The 26,422-nt window shown below is 46.3% G+C and overlaps 1 protein-coding gene across 1 annotated transcript in view; it reads right to left on the bottom strand.

The window, feature by feature from the left end:
• The window catches only part of CACHD1 (cache domain containing 1), a 92,873-nt gene extending 77,053 nt beyond the window's left edge, over window positions 1–15,820 (bottom strand). The window contains exon 1 of the mRNA XM_057409383.1: window positions 15,375–15,820. Coding sequence (XP_057265366.1) covers window positions 15,375–15,578 — 204 coding nt within the window. The 5' untranslated portion in view covers window positions 15,579–15,820. The remainder of the gene's footprint in view (window positions 1–15,374) is intronic.
• Between the last annotated feature and the right edge of the window lie 10,602 nt (window positions 15,821–26,422).

The raw sequence follows: 26,422 nt of genomic DNA, 5'->3' as shown, positions 1-26,422 counted from the left end.
ACATACTTCACTATCAAGTAGGGTAGAAAGTGTGAGGTAATTGCATAGGGGATTGCAATCAACCCACAGAAGTTTCAGGCACTTTACCTCCTTTTAGAAACTAATAACCTCAAATACCTCTAACTTATGCAGAAGCAGCTCAAGCTCGCTGAATATCGGTATTAGAAAAGAGATGCACTTGACTGGTGAAAAAGCCTTACAAAAGACCCCAAATTCACAAACGTGATGAATTTCAACCAGCTCCTTCAGGCTACAGGTAACATCACATCTGTGTAAGAAGCCCATGCATATGGAAGGGCCAGTGCAAGGGGACGTGTTCGTATAATATTCAGCTGAAACTAGCACAATGTTACCCACATGAACGTTTATCATGATGCCACATGCAAGGTGATGTCTGAGAAGTCCCTGCTCCATGCTTCTGATGAAGTTCCTGCTAATCTTAATCTGAAATTACTTAATTCACAGAATCCCAGCCTGGTTTGTGTTGGAAGGGACCTTAAAGCTCATCCAGCTCCAACCCCTGCCACAGGCAGGGACATCTTCCACTAGAGCAGCTTGCTCCAAGCCCCTTGAACACTGCCAGGGATGGGGCAGCCACAGCTTCTCTGGGCACCCTGTGCCAGCACCTGAGCACCCTCACAGGGAAGGATTTTTCCCACAAGTTCTGAATGTAAACCCTCAGCTCCACCTTCCAACACACAGTTATTTACTACACAAGTCACAATCCAAGTGAGCATTTTGATAGTGGCATGTTTTTGAGGAACTCTAAGCAGAGGAAATTTGGAGCAGGAACACTCTGGGTTAGAAAACCGTCAATATATGCATATCCACATTATGGGGGAAACTACCAGTTTCTGATTCCAGCAGCCAGTGTTGCCATCAACAGTTTCTGAACCCTGCAGACACAACTCTGTTTCTTCTGTAAATTAACACACCACAACCACAGGCTCTTAGAAATTCCAGGTTCATTCTCTCTAAGGAAGCAAGGGTCGTACTCAAAGCTAAAAAAGAAATAGTAAGGGAAAGCTCACAAAGCAGGGAGCTTTTATCTTTAAGATGGGTGGTAAATAAAGATAAAGACTTAAGAACAACTTAGTCCTTTGCCAGAGGGAAAGATACCATAAGATTGCACATATACCTCACATAATGCACTTCATTAAACACAGAGTTAAATGTAGAGACTAACAGGGAAAGACAGTTCTCCTAGGGAAGGAAGTAAATCAAGGGGATCGCCTATGTGAGAGCTTTTCTTCGGCAAGAGGAGGTTGAGCAAAGTGCACAGTACCTGGAACGCACCCATTTACAAGCACACCTAGAAAGGGATTAAGCCTTTATTCAAAAATAAGCAGGTTGGCTCTTTATTTGGTTTGATACAGAGAAATCCTACGTGCTCCTGCTGGGGCTGCTGGCAAAAAGGTGTTGAGTGATTTGTCTCTAAAAGCTTTTTCAGTTCTCAATTAGAACAAAGACATCAATGCGTAATATCTTGGTTTCTCCTAAGGCAAGAAGTGTCTTCAAGTCTCGCAGGAACACAGGGAGAGCCCAGCCCACTGCCTTTCACCCCTGATTCACTTTGGCAATGCATGTTCCTCTTGCAACATCCTCCAGTTTAATACCTTCAATCCTCTTTGAAGGTACTTGGGTGTAAACCTCAGCTTTCGCTCTCAGCCACAGCACAAGCCAGTGCTTTACCCTTTGGGGGAACCTGCAGACATTCAACTCAAACCAGACACAGACCAACTTATGCTCTTTCATGAAGTGATGGAGTCTCCAGCTGTGACCACAGCAAACAGAAGGAATAGGGTGAAGATGGGCAGCTGGGCTCCAAGGCAAGAAGCAGAGGTGAAGTACCCTGCAAGAGCTACTGCTATCAACACACCTCCGTTTGGAGGCACCCAGCAGCCCCAGCTCCTCATCTTAGAAATACATGAGCAGCAATTGCACAGCAACCAGCAAGAACTAAACCCACAGAGCACATCTACCTTTCCCACCAGGGACAGACCATCCAAGCAAATTAGAAGCCCTACTCCAAAGTACACCAATCACATCCCTCCAGCTCTACCATCCTAATGAAAAGCATGTGGCTTGCTTTGCCTCCCCTTTTATTTGTTATTAATGTTCTCTGTGAATCCACACTCGGACGTTTCCAAACTGCAACACACTTTCTGCGGTCCTTGCAACAGGCCTAAGGGTGACACAACCTCTGCATGTACCCACACAGAGCACGTGGATCAGCAGCGACTGCAAAAGGAGATGACTTCATTTAGAGAACTTCAGAATTGTTTTGTTAAAGTTTAGGTCTTTTTGCTAGTGGAAACTTAATTCGAAGCCCACAGGAATGAGAATGAGATGCCCAGGAGAATAAAGATTCACGAGATTCTTGTTCTCACGAAGACATTTGCCAGGTCAAACCAAACACACACACGACCCTGCAGCTTATCTTTTGAGAAAGAAAATCACTTCCTCGCCAAGAATCTGTGGCGAACCACATACAAAAAAGTAATACCCAAAATCCAGCTGAGAAGTTGAACAGACAATGAAAACGAACATCAGATCTCAATTTAAAAATAATAAGTAATCAAACGCTGTTGTGGTAAGTGGCCATTACAGACAAACCCCATCTGTGGCCCAAACCAGAACTAAAGGGACTACCTGGGCTGAGAAAAGCCGTCTCAATGTCACCAGGCTGGGAAGCAGCTATTGTTTGACGCAGCCCCACTTGTGCTGCCAGGGTAGCACAGAGCTCATTGCAAATGCAAAGCCCCAGCTGGGGGTAGGAAGAAGTGAACGTGTTAAATGCTTGGCTGGTGAGTGCCTGTACCAATCCCCCTGCGTCAGGAAGGGGGTTCCCTCCCCCACCCCACCCCACTCCCCATTATTCTCCATTCAAGCTGAAAGCGAGAAGGTCTTTTCCTGTGCCGCTCGGTGTCAGCCAGACTTGGGAAGCTCGGCAGGAATTGCTGAGAGATCCAGAAAGGACACAAAAGCCTCCTTCCACAAAGCGCCCTTTCATCTAGGCACTGTGTCTATTAAATACGTCCTGTTAATGTGCATACATTTTTAGAAAGAGATTATAAAGTGAAGACTCAGTCACTTACTCAACTGCACAATAAGATTTTCAAGTCTATTACTGGGCAAGGGGTTTAAAATGAGTAGCTGGGAATGCTTCACAGCTCCTCTGCAGTAACACTCAAACAGGTCTGGTAGCCGCAATGCCAGCCAAAGCTCTATTTAATATGTTTCAGTGCTTTCATTTCTCTATTTGGTGACACAGAGGGACCTCAGACTATGACCACTCTGCCTTTGGTACTGCTCAGGGGTAAAACAGAAAGGATGGTCCAAGCCCTGACCTGCATGAGGACAAACAGGTAGTTAAAAAGAATAAATAAGATAAAATTTGACTGGAACGTGCTCTTTCCTCATGGCATCAGGAGGAACTGGGGGGGCAACCCCTGAGCATTTGCTCCTGCTGTCATCAAAACCAAAGCGGTAAACAGCCACTTCATCCACTTTCTCCATTACACCCTTTTCTACATCTTTTTCTTCCCTTCCCTTTGCCATGAGGCTCAGCATCAACCAAGATTTTGAATGACTAAGTCAGGTAGATATACATTCCTGACAGCCTTGGGAGAAAGCAAGTTAGCCTCTGTCCATCGAGAGGTAAGGGGAAAAAAAGAACCTTTTTTCCTTTCTGCATCAAAGCAAGGCCACAAGTTGACAATCTTCACCAGCATGGGTATGGCTAAAAGCCAGCTTCACATACCAGCATTTGCAGGACCTGCAGCAAGCCACGCTGCCAGCCCAGCTTCCACAGCGAGGTTTTAACAGTTTAAACACATTTCTGGGCAAGCAGATGATCAGACTTAGGGCCTGATGCTAACGTTAGTTCTAACCTTCATGCAGAGCAAGAATCCCAAAAAGGCTGTGAATCTGATGTCAGTATGGAAAGGAAATGTCATCCCCTGGCAGCAGCGGCAAACCCCCATCCAGCTCCTCACTGCAGACCCAGAGGAAGAGCGGGTGGTTGCAACACCACTGGGTTTTGTCATGCAGACAGTGCTCTGGACATCAGCTCTCCCCATTCGCAGCCCTTAGGCATCCATCAAGCTCACTGCCAGTCCCACAGGGATACCTTCCACCAAGCACAAAATATCTGGGGCCTGTTACAATCGTCTTATTTCTTGTGCTGATCCATCTGCCACACCAGAGCTGAGAACCAACCACCTCAGCACCACATACATCACGCAGAGGAGGGCAAAGTGCTCTCCTGATGCTGACACTGATAGTGCTGGAAAACACGAGACAGAACAGCAAAACCAACACAGAACAAGCAAAATAGAGCTCAGGAAGCGGTGGAGAGATGCTGGAAGCCAGCTCTGCTCCACCTCTGGTCTGCACAAGAGAGCCCAAAGTACAACTTCATGGGAACCCCCTGCACTTCCCAATGAGTCAAGGTTCAGTGTCAAAGGCCTTGAACACACAATAACATTATTTTGTATGCAAGCAGCTGCACCAAGATGTGGATTCATAAAAAACAGGTAAAAGCCTGGAATAATCCTGACCTGTACATACATCTAGCAAAGCAGTTCTTATCTGACTTGGCTCAAAGGGGGCAATAGCCTACATTACTTTTTCATAGACTCATGGAATAGTCAGGGCTGGAAAGAACCTTAAGATCATCCAGTTCCAGCCCCCCTGCCATGGGCAGGGACACCTCACACTAAACCACGTCACCCAAGGCTTTGTCCAACCTGGCCTTGAGCACTGCCAGGGATGGAGCATTCACAACCTCCCTGGGCAACCCATTCCAGTGCCTCACCACCCTCACAGGAAAGAACTTCCTCCTTAGATCCAATCTAAACTTCCCCTGTTTCAGTTTGAACCCGTTACCCCTTGTCCTGTCACTACAGTCCCTAATGAAGAGTCCCTCCCCAGCATCCCTATAGGCCCCCTTCAGATACTGGAAGCTGCTCTGAGGTCTCCACGCAGCCTTCTCTTCTCCAGGCTGAACAGCCCCAACTTCCTCAGCCTGTCTTCATACAGGAGGTGCTCCAGCCCCTGATCATCCTTGTGGCCTCCTCTGGACTTGTTCCAACAGTTCCATGTCCTTTTTACGTTGAGGACACCAGAACTGCACACAATGCTCCAGGTGAGGCCTCACGAGAGCAGAGTAGAGGGGCAGGATCACCTCCTTCGACCTGCTGGTCACACTCCTTTGGATGCAGCCCAGGATACGGTTGGCTTTCCAAAGACTCATAGAATCCCAGACTGGTTTGGGTTGGAGGGACCTTAAAGCTCATCCAGTTCCAACCCCCTGCCACGGGCAGGAACACCTTCTACTAGAGCAGCTTGCTCAAAATCAAAAAAAATTGCATTTCTCTACAGTCATTTTTAATTATAAATATATCATCCTTTTCCAGCTGCTTCTTTTTCTCCTTTAGCAAGAATTTTCAGGCCCTATTAAAGCATCCAGAAGACACACTCAAAGCAGAGAGCACACACAGCAGGTCTTGCTTTTCAAATGAGTCTTCACATAGCAGGTCTGCACTCTTTTCATCCTGACTCCAAGTCTTTCCTTCTCAAAATAGCCACTGCACCTCTGCTCCTCAAAGAGAAATCCTCCATTCCAAGCACCAAAACCCATGGCAATGTTTGTTGGGTTTCATTTATTTTTGGAGGTTTTCTATTCTTGGATTCCTATGAAAAAGCAGCGTTTCAAAGACTGAGCTGGCAATTACCAGCACCTACTTTTTTAAATGTATTTCTAGCCTTACAGTCAACAACTTCCTGAATAAATGCATAAATATGAAGGGAGAGGCAAATTCACTTTTATCTGACATCATGGTGGATCAGGACTTTGAAAATCATTAGATTCAGTTTCTTACCAAACAGATATAAACAGTTAGTCATTCCTATCAAGCATGTCCCTCAGAGCAGCTACTGAAAACACAACACCAGGAGGATTCAAAAGAGACAGAACGGTATCATCTTAAATTATAGCTTCATTTCAACCCAAAATGAAAACTAGACTTCATTTTTCCCCAAATCACACTACTGGGCAGGAACTCACAGGATAAGGCAGGCTACATAAGTGATGTTAGCTTTGTATTTTCAACATAAGCATAGAATCATAGAATGGTTTGAGTTGGAAAGGACCTTGAGATCATCCAGTTCCAACCTTCTGCCATGGGGGGGGGGGGATGCTAAACCTAAAAAGGACTGAAGTTTCAATGCAATGCAACTTTCCTGCAATGTATTTGAATATTAACCTTTGTCTTTTTTTAAGTCATGACAAGCAGGCACCAGAGACTGAGCATCCAGGAATAACACTTCTAAGTTTAATCTAACAGAGCAAGGATCTCTGAAATACACAGTTTAAAACAGCCTCCTGAGCACTGCTGGATATGGTGACACACGAGCCCTCCCCAGTCCTTATTCCTGTCCTCCTACCTGCACCAAAGTGCAGTTTTCCCTGTAAACTGTTTCCTCCACCAAGCCAGACCAAGGGAATAAATCCCACATGACACCTGGCAGTCCTGAATAGCCACTGACAAAAGAAATGAAAGACAAGGAAGAAATTCCCATTGCACACAATTCTTTGTGTCTCCTGCTTGACCGTGCTAGCTGCTGTCAGCTGAAGTAGCACCTGCAGCCAGTGCACCCGCTTCCTAACAAAACACTGAGCTGCAATTTAGGATCCACTGAGTTGTGGCGGTCCTTCCTCCTCTGTTTTACACTCCTTGCAATGATGAGAGACCCTGCTGCTTTCTTTTCCTCCACAAATGGTGTTTAGATCTCCAAAATCCAAGTCACAAACCCCAAATTAATTCCATATTGGGAAAAGCAAGGGAAAAGAACCCGCCAGTTCACTGACCATGAACAAAACCTGAAAAATATCCCAAAAATGATCTTCTTCTGTACCAATCTTCCATCAGCATTTGCCCATGGGTTGATTTGCACTGGTTAGGCTACCACTGAAAACAAACACTTCAGGCAAACTTCAAATTGCTCCCACAGTGCACACCTCTGTAGCCAAACCAAGGTGCCTGTTGTAAAAGATTCCCAAAAATCATTCCTCACCTGATGCTTGCCAACACATACAACATCTCAGCATCCACTGCAGCCCAAAAAGCAGCACACAATTTGTTGTTCCTCTTCCTTACTGCTTGGAGGTAAAACAGTACCAGTGCAAGTCAAACATGACTGGTCTCTGCCAAGGACTTGGGCTTTCTCCCATTCCCGAAGCAGCAGCCAGGTTTGGGATGCATTGATGAGCTGAATCATCCCACCCTGTCACACATTACCTGATACACAGCAGACACAGAATGGTCCTCAGCCAGGAACAGCTCTGCTGTCGGCACTGGCCACGCTGTCATCTGGATGCTGCTGAACACCTCTCCCTGCAGGTGTAGCACTATTCCACCAGTTTTCATCCCCATCCACTGTCATGTGGTACGGGAAAACGACCACAAGCCTGCAGGGATCCCATAGCTGATCTTCCTTGTGCTAATGTGGCTTCTAGGGAAGAAGTGGTGAAGATTGCTGCTTATTTGGTTAAAACCAAGAGGCTTTGCTAACGTGCCATTCATTTCAGTATCAAACGCTAGCATCACACCAAAAGAGGGTTTGCTGTGATAAAATCTTATGCTCCTGAACTGCACAATTTGGGGGTCCTTTATTTTCCAACAAGTTCCCAAGGGCTGGGAAGCTCTTTTCAGCCTTGGCTCAGAGCCTGCACTTGCTCCAGGCAAGCAGGCTCCCAATATAGCTATTTTTGGGTCTGTCCCTTCTCCCCTCCACCCCATCACCACAAACACCTCCCAGGTTTTGTTTGCTATTACTCCTGAGGTGAAAGTACGGCCCAAGAGGAAATACTTCTAATACTTCCTGTGCTGAAAGCAAGAGAAGCAGGGACTGAACCAGAGACAACGTGGTCATGGGGGTACCTAATCCCTTTGGTGTGGTACCATCATATTATCACCATTAAGCAGAACTTACTTTCACGTGCAATCTGGTCTGAAATGCACAGAAAGCAGCACAAAACTACTCACATAATCCTGCACAGGGACTTCTGCTTAAGTCATCCCAGCTTCTAGAAACTTTATGGCAACTGCCAGATGTGTCTATTTTGAAGCCTTTCCCCCTGGCCTCATTCCCACCTGCGACGATCAGAAGCATAGCCAAAAACTCCTTCTGCATCGCAGAAGTACGTGCAAAAGATGGCCAAAACCAGACGGAGAGCACTGGCCAGACAGCTCCACAGAAATGCTGGAAGTGAAATTACAGCTTTCCTCAGAGGTGTCAGGGCTTTTCTGTTCTAATGGAGTGGTTGCAGCTTCAAATCACGTTGTCAAAGTTGAGTAAAACCGTGTGCCTGAAGGGAAGCAGCACTAGTGAGAAGCTGGGTTTATCAGCTTGTGGCCGAGGAGCTGGTAAAGGGAGATGTAACAGGTTGGTTTTACTAATGATTGTAGTTGTGCAAATATACTTTTGCCCAATCACATGGGAGACTACAGAGGTTTTACAGGCAGTTGACAAAGTGGGTCCGCTAAAACTTTTCATGGGGTTGGAAATAGGTAGCATTGACTTGGGGCACCATCATCATTTCAAACTCAACTCAGATTTTCTCTGCTAAATTACACACATACAGAAGTCTGTACTGGGGAAGAGTACACATAATGCAAGACTCAAGCCATGACTTCATATGTACTCTGGTTTATATCAGAAAAGGCATGTCTTCACAACAGACGCTGGGTCAGTATCGATGGTGTTAAACTCTGTTTTCCATGGGAAAGAGAGCACAAGGAAATCTGTCCAGATTTCATTAACATTGCATGTTATTGAGCAACAATATACTACAGGAAAACAATGACTGCAGAATGCAGTCCCTCATACTTTATCATTTTACACTTTATTCTGCATTAAGCCTGTGACACGAGAGGTAGTAGAGCTGTTAGCCAAAACCTAGCAGAATTTCTGATATACAAAACAAAGGCTGATACAATCAAACAAGTACAGCTTCAAAAATTAAGTGTAAGTAATTATCCATGTACAAGAAAACAGGAAAAAAGACCAGAAGTTGGTATTTTCCTATTCAACTACATACAAAAAATATCACTCCTGGGACATTAGCCAATCCTTTAAGTCCCCAACAAAGCTCCCATAAGCTCTGATCCACAAAGCATTGCCATTCCCAGGCTTGGCTTCACCAACAGCCAGATTCACACTTGAGCAGCCCTATATCCCAACCGTGAGCAATTCGAACCATGGAGCAGTCTGGGTACCTCCTCATTGCTGGGCACTTCCACACATGAGGGTACTGAGCTGACAAGGCTCCAATAGTTTCTTTGCCAGTTTTTCACCAATAACTGATGAACTGAAAACAATCAGTTAAACAAGCACAAATACTAATGCTGTTTAACAGTAAGTTTGGATGGGGCTTGGAGCAAGCTGCTCTAGTGGAAGGTGTCCCTGCCTGTGGCACGGGCTCGGAACCGGATGAGCTTTAAGGTCCCTCCCAACCCAAACCTCTCTGACAAACACAGACTAATCTGCTAACCCTTCCTTTTATCCACAGACATAAAAGAATAACTGGTAAACACACACACACACACGAATCATAGAATAGATAGGGTTGGAAAGCACCTTAAGATCATCCAGTTCCTTTTAATACTTCACATTTCCTTCCATTCTCAAACACACCGTGCCTTTCTGTCTGAAGGAAGGCGAAGCACTCGATGTTAGTTGGCAATAAGCACTCCCTTTTTCCCTCTCTGCTCCCTGGCCAAGCTGCAGGCAGCAGAGCAGCCTCTCTGCTACGTTCAGCTGTCAGGCACTGAACCATTCCTCCTCAGCTGAATTAAGCCAAGAAAAAGGAGGGCTAACACACGCTACATTTACTTTTGCACCTTCTTAACACATGTGTTATCAGCCCTGCCACAGCCAAGAGATTCCCAATCGCTTCACAGCGTACCTGGATTTCTTGCTGCTAATAACCCTTCCTGTCCCCGCCATGACTGGCAGGGTCCTTGGTCACAGCAGTGCAGGGGACAAGTAATTATCTGCCATTCCACCTTGCTGCACCACGCTCAGCAACTTTTATCTGCACAGGACAGCTGCCTTCCTCCTGTTTGAAGTGAAATGTCAGTCTGTGCTAATGCAACATGACTTACATCCTAACGATGTCCTCGTGCTTTGAAGAAACAACTCAAAGCCTAATTAAAAATTCACATTCTGTCTCCTACGTGCAGCCATTTCCCTGCCCTTCCACCAGGATCTCTCCTGTCTTTCTGAAGTGTTTCATGCCAGGAGAAAAAAAAAAGCCCTAAGAATCCAAGTGGAACAGGATGAGAAATTGCTGCAGAGTTGGGCTTTCAGAGCGCCTTGAACAAGGCTGCTGCAGCTGGATTCAAACCAAGATTTAATCATGTAAAACAGATGAGGGTTTACTCCACTGGTTTCTGCTCTGTAATTATCACTGAAGTGCACACTACTGCCAAATAATAATTAAAAGAAAAAAAAGATAGAGTCAAATATTTATCAGCCTTCCTTACTTACAGTTCTCTATTGTATTTCAGCTTCACAAGCTGGAAGCAACCTGAAAATAAAAGGAAAAACAAGAAAAAGGAAGCAGTTTTCTCTGCTGCCCTGTAGTTGAGGATAAACAGAGGTCCAGGCTTCAGACCCCGCGCTGTACATCGAGAAAGCACCGTACAGTCACCAACAGGTCTGTTTGTAAATACCCACGGAAAGCAGCAGGGAAATGTGGGAAACCCCCAGTTCCGGCATCTCAAATGGTGTGCAGAGCAGCTCAAAATGGGATTTCTCTCTTCTAAGACCTAATTCCAGCCATTAGCCAAAAGACCATCCCATTAGGGAAAAAATACTGCAGTCTATCAGTGTCTATTTTCAAAGAGATTAAATAAATGGACAGTTCTGATGACTGCAACTCTCTGCCATCACCCAGAAATCTTCAAGCAATGTGGATTTTCCAGAACAATGGCATCAGGGATTCCTCCCTATCCCCTATTCCTCCCTGGACATCTCCCCATCTCTGTGTCACTGTGGTCTGTGCACAATCTGTGCTTCTTCAGAAACATACGGCCAAAGAAGCTACTAGTAAAATAAGTAAATAGTATGCTTTGCAATCAACCTGGAGAAGCTTGTACTGTGCTGTTTGCTATTTTACACATCAGAACATCACCTGAACAAGTATTAATATAATTAAAAAACACAACCACCAACCCAAACAGGAAAAAAAACAACCAGCAAACTCCTGTTTTCAGATCCAACATGCCTGATTTTTTCCTTCCAAGCTTCAAGAGCAGTAGCAGAAAATGACAAAGGACTGTGCTTCCTTCATGGAGTCAGTGTAAAGGATTAAGATGGCAGAGCTGCCTTCGAAAACATCCAAGGCCCTCTGGGCCTGTAACTTTTGTTACTATCTGGCTAGAAACATCAACATGCATTTTGAAAGTTATAGAAGCACTTAATGCTTTTCATCTTCAAAGCACTGCTTAATCCTTTCAACTCTGGATGCGTTATCCCTCTGTTTTGGAGGTGGAAATGTTACCTTGCCCCACACTATCAAAAAATAGCCCTCACCATGGATACCCCCTGCAGCTTTAAAAGGTTAAAGCTGGTCAAAACCAAGAACTTCAGTTGTCTGAACCAACAACCTACTCTGTAATTTCAACCAGGTCACAGAAGCCAGGATCAGAAGAGCCAGGTAACAGGGATGGTGAAACTAGCAGGTCATGCCACAACCACCAATTTAGTTTTGATTTTAGTAAAAACGGATGATAAGCTTTTAATTGCTGCTGAGTACCAGCTCTGCACAGGAGAATATATTGCAGGACTGTCACACAAGCTACTCACTGACCAAGCTCCAGCTCCTCTGCAAATGATATCAGGCTATTTAAGGTACAGTCTACTGAGCAACGACAAGTATTACAGCTGCTCAGACTGGCAAGTGGAGATGTGATTGCACTCGGTCTTCCAAGGATGCAGCCTGCTGCCAAAAGCTGCTCCCTGTAATGATACGAGTGCTGTCAACACGTGCTCTAGCAAACAAAAAGGGAAAGTAACGGTGATGAGTGCCTGTAGGTACTGTACCTGTGTCCTACTACAGGACCAGCACCCACCACAAAACAGCAGCTTCTCCTTGGAGGTGGGAACAATAATTGATTGGTGCAATAGAAGAAGTCAAACAATCAATGAACTTTCTATATGTCACCACTCCTGGAGACGTAACACCCAGGATAGTAACACACAGACACACAGGTAACAGTAACCCACAGGAGCAAATGACACTGAGGACAGTAACACACAGGAACCTTCTGCCTGCAGCACCCAAAACATGTTCTCATGGAGTGAATACTTCTTATGATACAAACGTGGATATTCTAATTTGAAACTTAAATAAGAAACTGTTAAACCACAGTCCAATGCGTTCTGCAAATGGTGTTGTCACGTACATTACACTATCCCCAGCTGCTCTGTGCAGTACCATTCAAGGAATAAAAGTATGTATGAAATCAGAGCACTTAGGCGAGAAAAAGCATTACTTCAGGTAATAGTCAGATAATGCGCTCATGCAAGTGCCTTTAAACAGAAAGCTGTGGTGCGAGTGCCAAAAACAACTGTCAGGCTGATGCTGGCATCACAAATCTCTCATCCTTGCTCTTCTTGTACCTTCAGCCTACATATTACAAAGTGGATTAACACGCACCTCATTCCTCTCAAGAATGCAAAACAACATGATTTGATTAAAACCACAAAGTCCTTCTTGCTGTTGGACTAACGACATGAAACACTGGTGGAAGAATGTATCGCAGGAAGCAGATGCCGAGCGGAGGAGACAAATCTCATTGATAGCACTGATGGCTGCTCCAACAGAAATCTAATGCCTTTTCTATCTCCCAGCTTCCATATGTGTTACTGTCTGCCCTTTTCCACAAGCATTTAAGGCTCACAAACACCATGGTTCTCCTCTTACCTCTTCCACTTGCTCCTCTAGTGCCCGCTCTGGAGGCTCCACTTCATCCTCCCTTCCTGCATTTATGGAGGCTCTGTCTACAATTCCCTCTTTTTCCAGACTGGAAACACACCCAAACCAACCTCTTACCTTCACTCTACTGAAGTGTTTCCACCTGCTCGTTCACTCATTGGATGCTTCCTCCAGCCCAGACCTACCCTTCCTCCAAAGCCCTCTCCCACAGACGCGTCCCGCTCCGGTGGCTGGTGACACCTCCTCCTGCCTATTACCAGGATGTGCAGACAATTGGCAAGGACCAAAGCATGAAGAGAGCATGCAAGGGAAGTGTTAAATCCTGCCTCTTCCTCCTCTACAGTTTATGAAGCTAAATAAAACCGCAGCTCCCAAATGGTCGGGTATTAATCCTTCCTCTTGCTACCGCAACTTCCTCTCACCAGGTCCTGATTTGGGGCCTGTCACTACAGTAAACCCAACACCCCTTGATTTAAACCCAATTAAACCCCCAAATCATTCTCGCTCTTCTTCTTTCTCATCCTTTCTGCCCAGGCACAGCCCCACCATGGCATCTGCCCGCATCAGCCCAAATATCCCCACTGCACCAATAGTCCTGCAGCACAAGCAACCCACCACACAGCACCAACAGCCTCATGCACAGAGAAAAGGGCATTTAATTCTGTGCCAGCTACACCCGGCCCTGCCTGAGCAGGGTTGGGGAATTCTTACCCTAAAATCAAACGAGAATCACGGGCTGCAGTGACATATGTCATAACATTTTTTTGTTCTACTGTAGGAAGTCGGCAAAGAAGCTTCTAAAATCAGGGGAGGTTTGTTCCCACCGGGTTTTAATCTTAAACAGCTGTAATAATGTTACAGGGGGGAGCAAAGGACAGGCTGTGCATTAGCTTGATGGGAGTTAAGACAGCCAAAATATTAAGCATATAAAAATAGAGCTCGGTTATGAAAAGGGTTTTCAGAGTTTAACTACTGGTTTCGCCGCATGAAATTACTTTGGGGCCTTAAATATCCAGGTAATAGTAAACTCAGTTTGAACATTATCTGCATCCCTGAGCACTGGCATCCAGACTGTGCACGAGTTTGTGTCACTGATGCAATTCTGGGGCAGAAAGCCTGGCTCACCCCATGGTTAGCTAGTGTAACACAGCAAGGTAACGTGTATTTCTGAGTTGCTATTTTAAAGACAGTATGCGCTGAGCTGATCGAATTAGGGCTTTTTTAACAACAGCAACAGATTTAGCAAGGCAATTAGACTGACTTAATTTGCATTAACCAGGGACTCCACCAGTTACAGGATTATGCTCATATCTTTTTGAGGGAAATACATGCATGCATATGCACAGCGCCAGGGAAAAAAAGTGACTTCCCTGAATTCGGTACATCAATAATCTACCTTGTTAAGTGAAGTCATTTAAATCCACGTCTTCTTAGCATGAGGGACAAGAGACAGCTCAGTGTTTCCCCGGACAAAACGCAGCCCTAGGAGGCCGGCTAACACAATGATGCTTCAGAGGTGAGAGAATGAAGCCAGTTTAGAGAAGATAAAAGGCCATTTGGGTAGAGACCCCTGCTGCTCCTATGAAAGTGTCTCCTTTTCAGTTGTGGCAGCTTTTAAAACTGCATTTGCTACTGACCGTACCTTCCCCGGGAAGCCGCTTGGGATCTGATTTCACTTCCCCCCCCCTCCAAGAGAGCCGATGGCTGTAACGCAGGTACCAGCTCACTCTGCAAGAAGCACCAGTCCACACACGAACACCCCATTAAGATCGCACTTCTAAGGCTGAGAGGCAAACAATTCCCCATCCCCACCTTCACCCCAACACCGAAACGCACTACAGCATCTGACTATACTTGTTCTAACGCACTCTCGGGCCGGGAAGCGTTTCTTCATCCCGATCGGAGCGGTCTGGGACAAGACTGGACTCATCGCAGCTCCTGGCCAGCAGGCACAGGGATGGATGCTCGGGCTGGGGGCAGGTTTAGCACCAAGCCACGACGCCGCAGTCACCCCCAAGGCCGGGATCGGACCCCTTCGCTAAAAACCAACCCTCAGGACTTCGGGGGGAGGCGTTTTCTGCCCGTTTCTATTGTGTAAATTACAAACAAAACGGGAGTCCGGCGGCTTCCCTCCCGCCAGACTCCTTCTCCTCAGCGGAGCCGCGGGGTGCTGAGGGGAGCGGGGCCGGGGAGCGGCGACCCCTCACCAGGGGGAGGGAAAGTTCGCAAAGAAGAAAAGAACCGGGAGAGAGGGCGAGTTGTAAGGGGGGAAAAGGAGAGGAATGAGGGAAGAAAGGGCAAAACAGGAACCGGGAAGAGCGTGTGGAGGAGGGAGGGGAGGAGGGAAAACCAGGCGAGGCCGTACCTGCATGGTGACGACCCCCAGCTCCTCGGTGGCGAGCGTCCTCATCTGCGCGGCCAGAACTTGCGCCTCGTCCAGGATGGAGAACTCGGCCTCGGCGGCCCCCAGCGCGCAGAGCAGCGCCAGGCAGAGCAGGCCGAGCGCACCCCGACCCCGCGGGCGGCGGCCCCGGGCAGCGGCCTCCAGCCGCCCACCGCCCCGCGCCATGCTGCCGCGGCGGGAGAGCCGCGGGCACCGCCTCCGGGCCACTTCCAACCCGCCCCCGGCGACTCCCGCACCGCCTCCCCCCCGGGCCCCGGTTCAGGGCTGCGGCGCGGCCGCCATGCAGGGGGACGACGACGGCTCGGCGGGCTGGGAGCCCGGCTCCGGGGCACACTGCGCGCCGCGGCCCCGCCGCTCACTGAAGAGCGGAGGCGACCGGAGAGACGCAAACTGCGGAGCGGAGGAGGAGCGGGAGCGGCGGGGCCGGGATCGGGAGCGGAGGCGCCGCGGGGAGAGGGAGGCGTCTGGTGCCGCCGCGCTGCGGGCGGGGGCAGCTCCGAGACGGGACGGGACGGGAGTTACCCCCCTCCCTCCGCTACCGCCCCGCCCCGGCCGCTGCCGGAGGGGAGCCCGCACCGGCCCCGGGCGCGGAGCGGAGGCTGCGGGAGCCGCAAGTGGGGTGCGAACAGCCCTAAGAGTGCCCCTGAAAAGTCAGCAAAACGTTCCTAAAATGTGCCTCTTGTCGGTTTATTTTAACCTCTTATTCTGACTTTTAACTTATTTTAACTTCTTTTTTTTTAAATCTTTTTATTATTACTTTTTAAAATCCTCTTTTCTTTTCTTTTAAATCCCTGTCCCCTCCCTCAACCCAGAGCATAGAATCATAGAATCAGCTAGGTTGGAAAAGACCTTTAAGACCATGGAGGCCAACCATTCACGAAGCCACCCAGCCCTGAGGGTCCTTGTGCAGGCTGGAGTCAAGCAACAAAGCGTTCACGGCGCAACAGAGGTGGGAAACAGATAACACGGAGAGAAGGGACGCAGAGCCTAATCTGCTCGACGGTACACAAACCACAGCTGTCCTCCCAGGAAGAGCAGGATAATATGATGGTGTAACAGGGTAATAGAACAAGCTGAGACCCCTGGAGAAACACCCCCTCTGAGTGAGGGAGCACTGGGGTAGGGACAAGCACATGCCAGCTCCTGCATCCAGTGATATGTAGCGGCACCTTAGAACCACAGAATGGTTTGGATTGAAAGGGACCTTAAAGCTCATCCAGCTCCAACCCCTGCCACGGGCAGGGACACCTTCCCCTAGAGCAGCTTGCTCCAAGCCCCTGTGTCCAGCCCGGCTTTGAGCACCGCCAGGGATGGGGCAGCCACAGCTTCTCTGGGCACCCTGTGCCACCCATTTTCCTCAACCCATCGTCTTCCTCACACTTTACACCTTCCCTCCTCATCATGCTCCTCATTAGGAACACACCGAAAGCCTTGCATGACCACTGGGTTGTATTAGGAAAACAGGTCCAGGGGAATAAAATTTGCTGCATGAAAGCAGGGGTCCCTTTGTGCTGCACCTGGCAGAGGTCTGCCCAGCAATCAGCCAGCCCAAGAAGCCAAACACTTGGCCCATACAAAACACATACCCTCTAGATTTGCTCTTCACTAATTAGCACTTTCAGATACGTCATGACCCTGCAGGGGTATATAATTCTTAAAGAAATCCTACCTGTAATGACAAAAGATAGCTTTGATCCCCACTTCATTGGTTAATTACATCCTGCCAGAGCCACTGGTGTCCTCAACTGGTGTCATTAACTCCATGAGTTAATGATTCATCCAAGAACTAATGCAACATAACAACAACATAACACATATAATTGTATGGCAATATTCTTCTGGCTTAAAATGTGGTTTCTATCTGTTTTAATGGCTGATTTCTTGACTTCTCCCAGGTGCTGGGTGCCAGCAGCCATTCCCCATCCTTCTCTGCAAAGAAGTGGGAACTGGGTCAGACCCAAATCCCTTCTGCAGACAGAGAGGGCTGCTGCCGGGCAGCATCTGCTGGCACTGCTCAGGGTCAGGCTTTACCCACCTCTCTTGTTGTAAGGGACATTCTTTCCAACTCTATTTAATTTGGTTTTAATAAATGCAATTTAATACTTCCAATGCAAAAGCTGTATCAGCCTATCCTTGGCTTTTGTTCTTTAGGTGATTTATGGTTCTAACATAATATACTTCTTCAGCTTTTCCTCAGCAGCACTAAACTTTGCAGGTTTAGCACAAGCAATCTAAACCAAACCCAGTGCCTCTCAAAGCTGCCGTGATTGGTTTCCTGTATTTCCACTGCTGAAGCAGCATTTGCTACCTGAAAGGCAAGGAATTTTCTTTCCATCATGCTCAAGCCCTTGGACTTCTGTTGGAATATTTTCCCTGGGCCCAAGAGACAGAGAAGCAAAACTGAGCCAAATTTGCTCTTAGCACTAGTCATTTTCCTATTACATTGTATGTATTTCTTATTAGAGTCACCAGTGTAGGACGCAAGGGTTTTAAATTATAGTGAAAAGCTGAGTGGTTTTCAAACATCCTGGCTAAACTGCTCGGGGTTTTTACTTTATTTCTGACCTTAACTGCATGTTTGACAAGAAAACTCCACTTCTGTAAACTCTGTCATATAAAATACCATCAAACCAAGGCCACAGCTGGAGCTAAGTCAGTAGCCAGCTGCATTAGCACCACCACTGAATTCCCAGCTATCCAAGTCATGCAATTTATGCACCCGATCATGAAATCACAAGGTTAATGCTACAAATAGTCTGTCTTCTTTCTTTTTTAACAAGCTAGCTTCAGGAAATGAATGAAGCAATTGTCCTTCTGGTTCCAAAGCCCTGGGATCCTGCTCATGGTGAGGGAACCCACTGAACAGGTTTAACATTTTCCTGTACAATCTCAATTCATGCACTCTATAGCCCTGGAGGCAAATCCAGACTCCTCCTGGAGTTCCCATACACTTTGTGCTTCCACCCTCTAGCACAGCAGCCGTTAGCAACCCCTCCTTGGACCCCGCAGCCCCAGTGCCCCTGTATTTGTGGTGGAGCTGGTCCATGGTTGCAGAAAGGGGACCTGGTGCAGAATTGCCACTGAGTTAACCACCAGTGGTTGCGTTTCTAAATCGGTTGTACACATGCGTGCTTTAACGTGTGAGAATATTTACAGAAAAATAGGAAACACCTCCTCCAAAATGCCATGAAAGGAAAAAAAAAAAAAAAAAGAATAGGATATCTTAAAAAAAAACCCAAATTCAGATTATAGAATCATTAGGGTTGGAAAGGACGTTAATATCATCCAATTCCAACCCCCCTGCCATGGACAGGGACACCTCACACTAAACCACGTCACCCAAGGCCTCGTCCAACCTGGCCTTGAACACTTCCGGGGATGGAGCATTCACAACCTCCCTGGGCAACCCATTCCAGTGCCTCACCACCCTCACAGGAAAGAACTTCTTCCTTAGATCCAATCTTAACTTCCCCTGTTTCAGTTTGAACCCGTTACCCCTTGTCCTGTCACTACAGTCCCTAATGAAGAGTCCCTCCCCAGCATTCCTATAGGCCCCCTTCAGATACCAGAAGCTGCTATGAGGTCTCCCCGCAGCTTCTCTTCTCCAGGCTGAACAGCTCCAACTTCCTCAGCCTGTCTTCATACAGGAGGTGCTCCAGCCCTGATCATCCTTGTGGCCTCCTCTGGACTTGTTCCAACAGTTCCATGTCCTTTTTATGTTGAGGACCCCAGAACTGCACACAATGCTCCAGGTGAGGTCTCACGAGAGCAGAGCAGAGGGGCAAGATCACCTCCTTTGGCCTGCTGGTCACGCTATATGATGTTTGACATCACAGGACACCAGTCAAACCTGCCAATTCAGGCAACCTGATGTTTATTGCGCTTTCAAACCGGGCTGGGCTTTCTTAGGCTTAGACAGTCAGGCTGACAAGCTGTGGATTAAATCTGGCTCCTCTTGTGTTAGAATAAGCCTTGCAGAAGAGGTGGGCTGCCCTTGCTTGATGCTTTAGGGTGGTGGCATCCCCAGAAGTGTATATATGTGCTGCAGGCTGGAGAGGGAAAGGACCAGCAAGACGCAAAGAAGAGATAAAGCCTCTGCTGTGCTAACAGCCTTCAGGCATCAATAATGCAGCAGATTTGCAAAAATGAGGCCACACTAGAAATATGTCCCTTCTTTTTTTTAAAGAGCATGAAAAGAATCAATCTGGAATTTAAGTGCTGGAGCACGGGAAGAAAAGGAACATATGTCAGATATAAATCCCAGCCCCATGGTGGGAGTAAATATGCTTTTGACAGCAGCACACGCAGATGCCGAATAGGTCAGTATATGGCAACGCTGGGAATCAGAACAAGTGAGATGTCTCCAGAAGAGCTGCTTCATGTGACAACGCTGAAGAAAAGCACTATTTATTTCTGTAGCACATGATTCAATGTGGTTTATTAACCACGGGTTACACCAAGTCATCCAATTCACCCCAGGGTGTATAACACTGTGTAGAGATCATGACGTTATTGATACATCTTCTAAAGTTCCTTTACAGATAAATAACTAACTTATACCTTAAAAACTGGGATCTAACTGTATTCATATGGCACAGAGCCATATGAATATAGGGGTCCTTTTAGTGCACCCATTGCTGTTGTGCTTGCTTCGCTTTGTAGCACTCTGCTAGCGAACCAGGAACACCATATGCTGAAAAGACCTGGTCTGGCCTATGGAAAATCTCCTTGAAAGTGGCACTACTTTCATGACACTGATCTTCATGCCTGCAAGCAACACAATATATGCTCTGAAAAATCATAGGGTAGACAGAATGCTTGTTTGGCAGCCTCATACTTTCTGCCTGATCCTCTCTACCTGTCTGTAGCCCTGTTGCTAACCGGTTGCGTGCAAAGCGTACATCCAGTAACCCCATAGAGGCAGAGTGACAGTCAGCCACTCACCAAGAAAGGAACTGAGAAACTTTGTGGCTCTCGTTTCTAACCTCAAAGCAAAACCTAAATTTACTCTCTTTGGTATAAATCCAGATTTGAAATAGGGAAAATGAAAGTTTGCACAAGGCTGCTACTTTTTGCTTTGCTGCAGTCTCCCTCTTGCATCTCCCAGTTTATGTGCCTTGTTTTACTTTCTCATCTGATTCCTTTTCATTTTGCCTTCGTTTTGATCATGATCATCAGTAAGGTGTTCACAGGCTAAATCCGAGGGGCTTCCTTTCCCCATGCTCATTTTCACCTTCAGTTTCCCATCGCTCTCATTATACCTTTAAATGTTTTCTCTGGAAGTTGCAACTTTGTCTCAGTTTTGGCTACAGTTCTTGCTTTCTCCATCAGTTTCATCATTGCTCACTCTTGAGAGTCAAATGTTGAACACCCTGACATGTTCGGACTAAGCCAAGGGTTACATCTCTTACGATTTAATTTGGTATGGAACATTTCAAGTAGCAATTGATTAATGCATCTGGAAACTGCTTCTCTAACCCTCGTTTCTTTGTATGCAGATAACAAATCATGTCATACACTGCAAATACTTGTTCTTTGAACATTCTCCATTAATTCCCGATTGGGAAGGCATTTATATAACCCTGTCTTTAAGTCTGTACTCCTACTATGTGCCCATTTTGACATGTGTCACATGGAGGGCCTGTAGAACTCTAAATTCCAACCTTTATCTCACAGTCAGCACAACATCTGCCCATTTAATCAGCCATCCCCTATAGATTACCATCAGTAATGAAAATGGAAAAAATGCCTCAGTCTCCTCCCTCCCCAGCCCGGGTCCAAGTGTGCCTATGAGAACGTTCTTTCCATAGCACCATCATCACCAGACAATATTCTTAATGAAAGCCATCACGTGCGTGGTGTGGGATTTCAAAGTGAGCATTGTGCCCAGCTGTACAGCTCGGCCTTCAAAAAGCCTGATGCTAGCAGCGTAGCTAAATCACAGCACTATTGGTGTGGTCTCCTTTCAGGTCAGCTAATTCCATACTACATTCTAAATAAAAGATGATGTGAGATAAAAACCAAACCCGTAGGCTTCAAGCTGTCATCACTGCATTGCTAAACAGGCGGAGAGGCCCAGACACTGGAAGGGACAGCCATAGGAAGGGGTGGGTTGAGCACTGCAAGCTGGTGGAGGGGCCCCAAGGAGAGAAAATGGGAGACAAAGCCAGAAATCCCCCCTGCAGAGCTATCTGGGACTCCAGCAGTTTCTTACCCTTCACTAGACAGAGATAATTGGGCTCTGGGTATAAGACACCTCAGAGCATCTTCTTTCTCCTGAAACAAAAGCACTGGGGGAGCGTGATGTTACAACAGAAGTTCATGATATGGGAAAAATGACAGACACAACTTATCGCAACATAGAAGAGACTGATGATTAGACAGTGGGGGAAAGCTGCAGTCAAAAAGTTGGAGATTCATATAACCATAAAAGAAAATGGCATGTTTGGGGGGTGTGTGTGTGTTAATACTTGTCCAACAGTCCATGGTAATTGATGAATCATGACCTTTATAGAATCACATACCTGTGAGAGGACCAGCCTGTTAGGGAGTTAGTAGTTCACCAGCCACAGCAGACATCAGATTGTTCATCCTGTCCTTACTGTACCACACCTGAACATTCCCAAGGTTTCTGGTGTGCTTTCCCATACTGACTGATCCTGAGCATCAGGCAAGTGTGCTGGAGCCTCTTCTAAAACCTGAGGTCCCACAGGCTCACAACCTCATCCTAGCTCTAGGCTTTCCTTACTCCAGCAATCTGATGCCTTCAGGAGGTCTCCTTTAGCTCTGTGATACCTTGGATAACCTCTTTTGGTACCCACTTCAGGGGGGCCCCCATTAAGGACTGACCTGGTTCTCCAGATGGTAACCCAAGAAAATCATGAATGAGACACAACCTACGTTTGAAACATGTTTAAGGAATTCTTTGAATACCCATGGTTCTCTCTTGAATCAAGGGCAGACATATGGATTATTAAGCATTTTTCATACGTAAGGATAAAAGGACATGTCCATGCTGTGAAACAAAGGATTCCAATTCACATTTCTTGATCTCTTAATTATTCTATGATTCTTCTCATCTGTGTTATATTTTAAATACACAGAGCAAATAGGAAGAGCAAACATGATTAGAAGACACTATTTGTGAGATTACTGCTAAAATCTGAATGTGTTCCTTGCATTTTTCCTATAATTTTAAAGTAATCTGGAAAATGTTTCTAAAAATAACATCAGATGTCTGCTCTTGTATTTTTGTTAAACTTGTTTCCAGTTTCAGTATCATCTTTCATCAGCAGTACCCTGCATTGGAGTGAGTCCACATATTTGCTTCAGCAGCAGATAACAGATTAGGCCCACCAGATCCATAGAATCCCAGACTGGTTTGGGTTGGAAAGGAGCTTAAAGCTCATCCAGTTCCAACCCCTTCCACGGGCAGGGACACCTTCTACTAGAGCAGCTTGCTCCAAGCCCCTGTGTCCAGCCTGCCCTTGAACACTGCCAGGGATGGGGCAGCCACAGCTTCTCTGGGCACCCTGTGCCAGCGCCTCAGCACCCTCCCAGGGAAGAGCTTCTGCCTAAGAGCTCATCTCAGTCTCCCCTCTGGCAGCTTAAAGCCATTCCCCTTGGCCTGTCCCTACAGGCCCTTGTCCAAAGCCCCTCTCCAGGTTTTGACCCCCCCATTACATTCGGTATCAAACTTTTACAGATCACATAAAAACCACATACCTCTACCTCAGTTATGAGAATCACTGCCTTTTTACACTATGTTCCACCCTTGGAGCTGCCAGAACATAGCAAAGACTCACTGATTATATGCAAGCCATAGTTTGTTCTGAGACTTATAATTTGGCTAAATTTGGCTGGATTTTCCTAGGTGTATCAAAGGGCACACGCTAGGCCAGTGTGGCAAAACTCAACCAACTTCAGCTTTTCTCTTTCCTCAACAAAACAGCTTTGTTTATAGTTTCCTATAACCCTATTTGTAGAAATGGCTGAGCCCTTCAGCATGAATACCTTGGAGTCTAAAGCAAAAAATAGCTAGGAGCTTCCCAGCACAAATAGAAGAGGGCAAAAAACAACCTGAAAACCTGGATCTTATCACTGAGAAATGGCAGGCAGCCTTGGGAACAGGCACTGCTAGAGGCACTGCTTGTAATAATTCTGATACTCTAATCTCTTTATCTTCCTTCTGCATCTCTTCCTTTATCTTCATGTTGATGCCATGGAATTCATGGCACCATAGTTTTGTTGCCCTTTCCTTTTCCTTTTGGCTTCACTCTTAAAATTAAAATAGCCTCATTTCTAGCATTTGAAAACAGAAAAGGTTCTGGTGTACCTTCCATGCACTCCTGGAATCCCATCTTGTGACAAGGGGCGGTTATCTCGGCTGGGGGACCATGTCTTGCCACAGGATTGAACATAAAAATAGCAGCAAGCACTTTTTAAGGGCATAAGAGGATGATCACCCAAAGCAAAAGTGTGTCACTTTGTCACAGTGAGATCGATTGGATGGAAGTATTTGCAGTGGTGACAGCCGCCCGTCTTTCTCCTGCTTCTTGGGAAACAGTATATATCTCAGCTGTCCCTGTCATGGGGATTCCTTGAGGTCCCTGATCTGAATCTCCCTCTAAATGCTGAGCAGACACTTTAAACACAGTATTGCACTGCTATTAATATCACTGTCACCTAGGGCCCGGCCGTGAGCAAGGCAAGGCTTGCAGGGTGAAGTAATAACTTCTAGATCTCCTGCTATGGCTTGTGGATCACTTGGTAAACAGGCTGACAAGATCTTTGCCTCCGAGAGGATGCTCTCTAATTAGGCAAAAGATGCAGGGTGCTCCTGCAAACACGGCCATTCCAAAGCACATGGAATTCAAATCTCCCACTTCCAGCACACAAACAAGGCTTGAGAAGGGTTGTGAGCGAGCAGGAGGAGAGCGGGGTAAGGAGAACGTGCTGTCCAACAGGTTTCACCAGACCATCTGGGTGAGGGATGCAGCCAGTCATGGAGGAGGTCGCTAAGGAGCACATCAGTGATTTGGGCTTGTGTATTCAGAAGGACCCAGGTCCCTCTTTCTCCATCTCCTGCTGTTCTGGGAAGTCCTTTCTGAAGCTATGGCAGGGTGGATCTCCACCCACCATGCTGGGTGATAGTCATCTCCACGGTGTGTCACCACCTTCTCAGGAGACAGCCCAATGGTGTCCACCTGGATCAACAGCTTGCCTACCGCGCTGCATACATCACTCAGCAGCCAAGTTTCCGAGCCTGGCCACCGGGCTCTGCTCCTCTCTTCTGCATTTCACATTCAACAACCATTGATTAAGATATAATCCCAAGAACTAAGGCCAAAATCCAGGGCTCTTTCCTGCCTAATGAACACCCTCCTCTGTGTCTGGAGTCACACACTCCCTGTCCCCCTCCTCTGCCCCAGCGCATCTGGAATTCTTTAGCCTTTAGCAGCCAGGCTGCAATGGGATCCCCACCATAGCCTGTGCTCTGGGAACACCTTGAGCTGGTTATGGTCTCTGAAATTAGGCAGTCAATAAGTGGAATTTTCTTTTATTACATTTTAGGAATACCTAATGTGCACCTAAATAAATGCTTAAATGACACCATCTGCAGGTAGTTATGTTTTCAGGGTATCCAGCTCAGTGGTTTGGAATTTGGCCACTCATTAGGTCGTATGGAAGTAAAGGAAATGTGTATTCTAATAGCCAAAAAATACTGACTTGAATGTTGCTATCTTGGGAGATATGAATGTAAAGGTAGAATTTGCTTTCTTCTGAGGAATGCCAGCAGAGTGAATCAGTGTCAGACTGTAAAAGAAGCACCAAAGGTAAGAAAATTGATATAGCTGTCTTTTTTTTGGCCAGTATTTTTTCAGAGTACATTGCCATCTTTTGTTTGGTTACAGATTTCCTACATTGTTGTGATCTATCCTTTTTCTTTAACCCCCTCCAATCTCATCTCATCACTGTGGCTATGTATGACATCTACTTTTCCTAGTAGGATTTATTCCTCCAAAATGTTAGCCTTGCTTGATCACTGCAAACTGCAGGTTTCCTGCGGACAGGATTGTAAACTGCAGAGTCAGCATCCCATTTAAGCGTAGTAATTAATTTTGCTGCCAGTAACAGTGACATACATACAAGTCTGCCAATAGAAAGGTTGGGATGCACCAGAATCTATAGTTTTTGTAATGCTACAAGATTAAAACAAAGAGAAAAAAAAGAGTCTTGGAGAGATTTTCCAGTTTGATGGAAAATAGCAGATTATGACACACGCTCATTTTAGATTTAACATATTTTAAAGCCACATAAGGAGTGGGTTTTAAGTCTGCATTTGGAATATAACTGTATGTTCTAAGCTACTCAAGTCTACCTGCTAATTAAACAGCTCATTTATAGGCTAGTTAAAGAGCAGTCAAAACATGCAGCTCTGGTATGAATGAGAGGATCCAGCCACATACCTGCTCTTAAAAGACTTTTCTGGAATAAACAAACCAGTAAATGTCACTGTCAGTTGATGAAGACCGACCGTACCTACAGACACGCTCCTCCAAAATGTGACTTCTGATTAGATGAGGTGTTGATTTAAGTACTGCAGCTAACAGAGAAGCAGAGAGGAGCGATCTCTGCATATCACGGAATCATAGAATGGTTTGGGTTGGAAAGAATCTTAAGATAACTCAGTTCCAAGCCCCTGTCATGGGCAGGGACTCTTCACACTATCCAATTAACATGATATATTACTCCATGCCTCCACAGGCTTTATTTTGGCTCTTTGTCCATTGCTATTTCTTCTTTGTTATGTCGAGTACCAACAGAAAACTCCAATCCTGCTGCTACTTTACTATATTTAGAGTGCACAGATACACATCTGAAATTCTCTTCTAACCTGGTTAGACGCATACAGAAGTCATTATAGGCTTGAAGCCTTCGTTATGCTATTAAAGATAGGCTTTTAAGAGAAAACATCTAGGAATAGATTGAAATTATGTACAAACTGT

The sequence above is a fragment of the Pezoporus wallicus genome, unplaced genomic scaffold (genome assembly GCF_028554395.1).
Source record: "Pezoporus wallicus isolate ANWC-B61680 ecotype Strahan unplaced genomic scaffold, APGP_CSIRO_Pwel_v1 contig_8108, whole genome shotgun sequence".
NCBI classification, from domain to species: Eukaryota; Metazoa; Chordata; class Aves; order Psittaciformes; family Psittacidae; genus Pezoporus; species Pezoporus wallicus.
The sequence above is the reverse complement of the archived record's forward strand: the minus strand, read 5'-3'. Positions and strand labels throughout refer to the sequence as shown.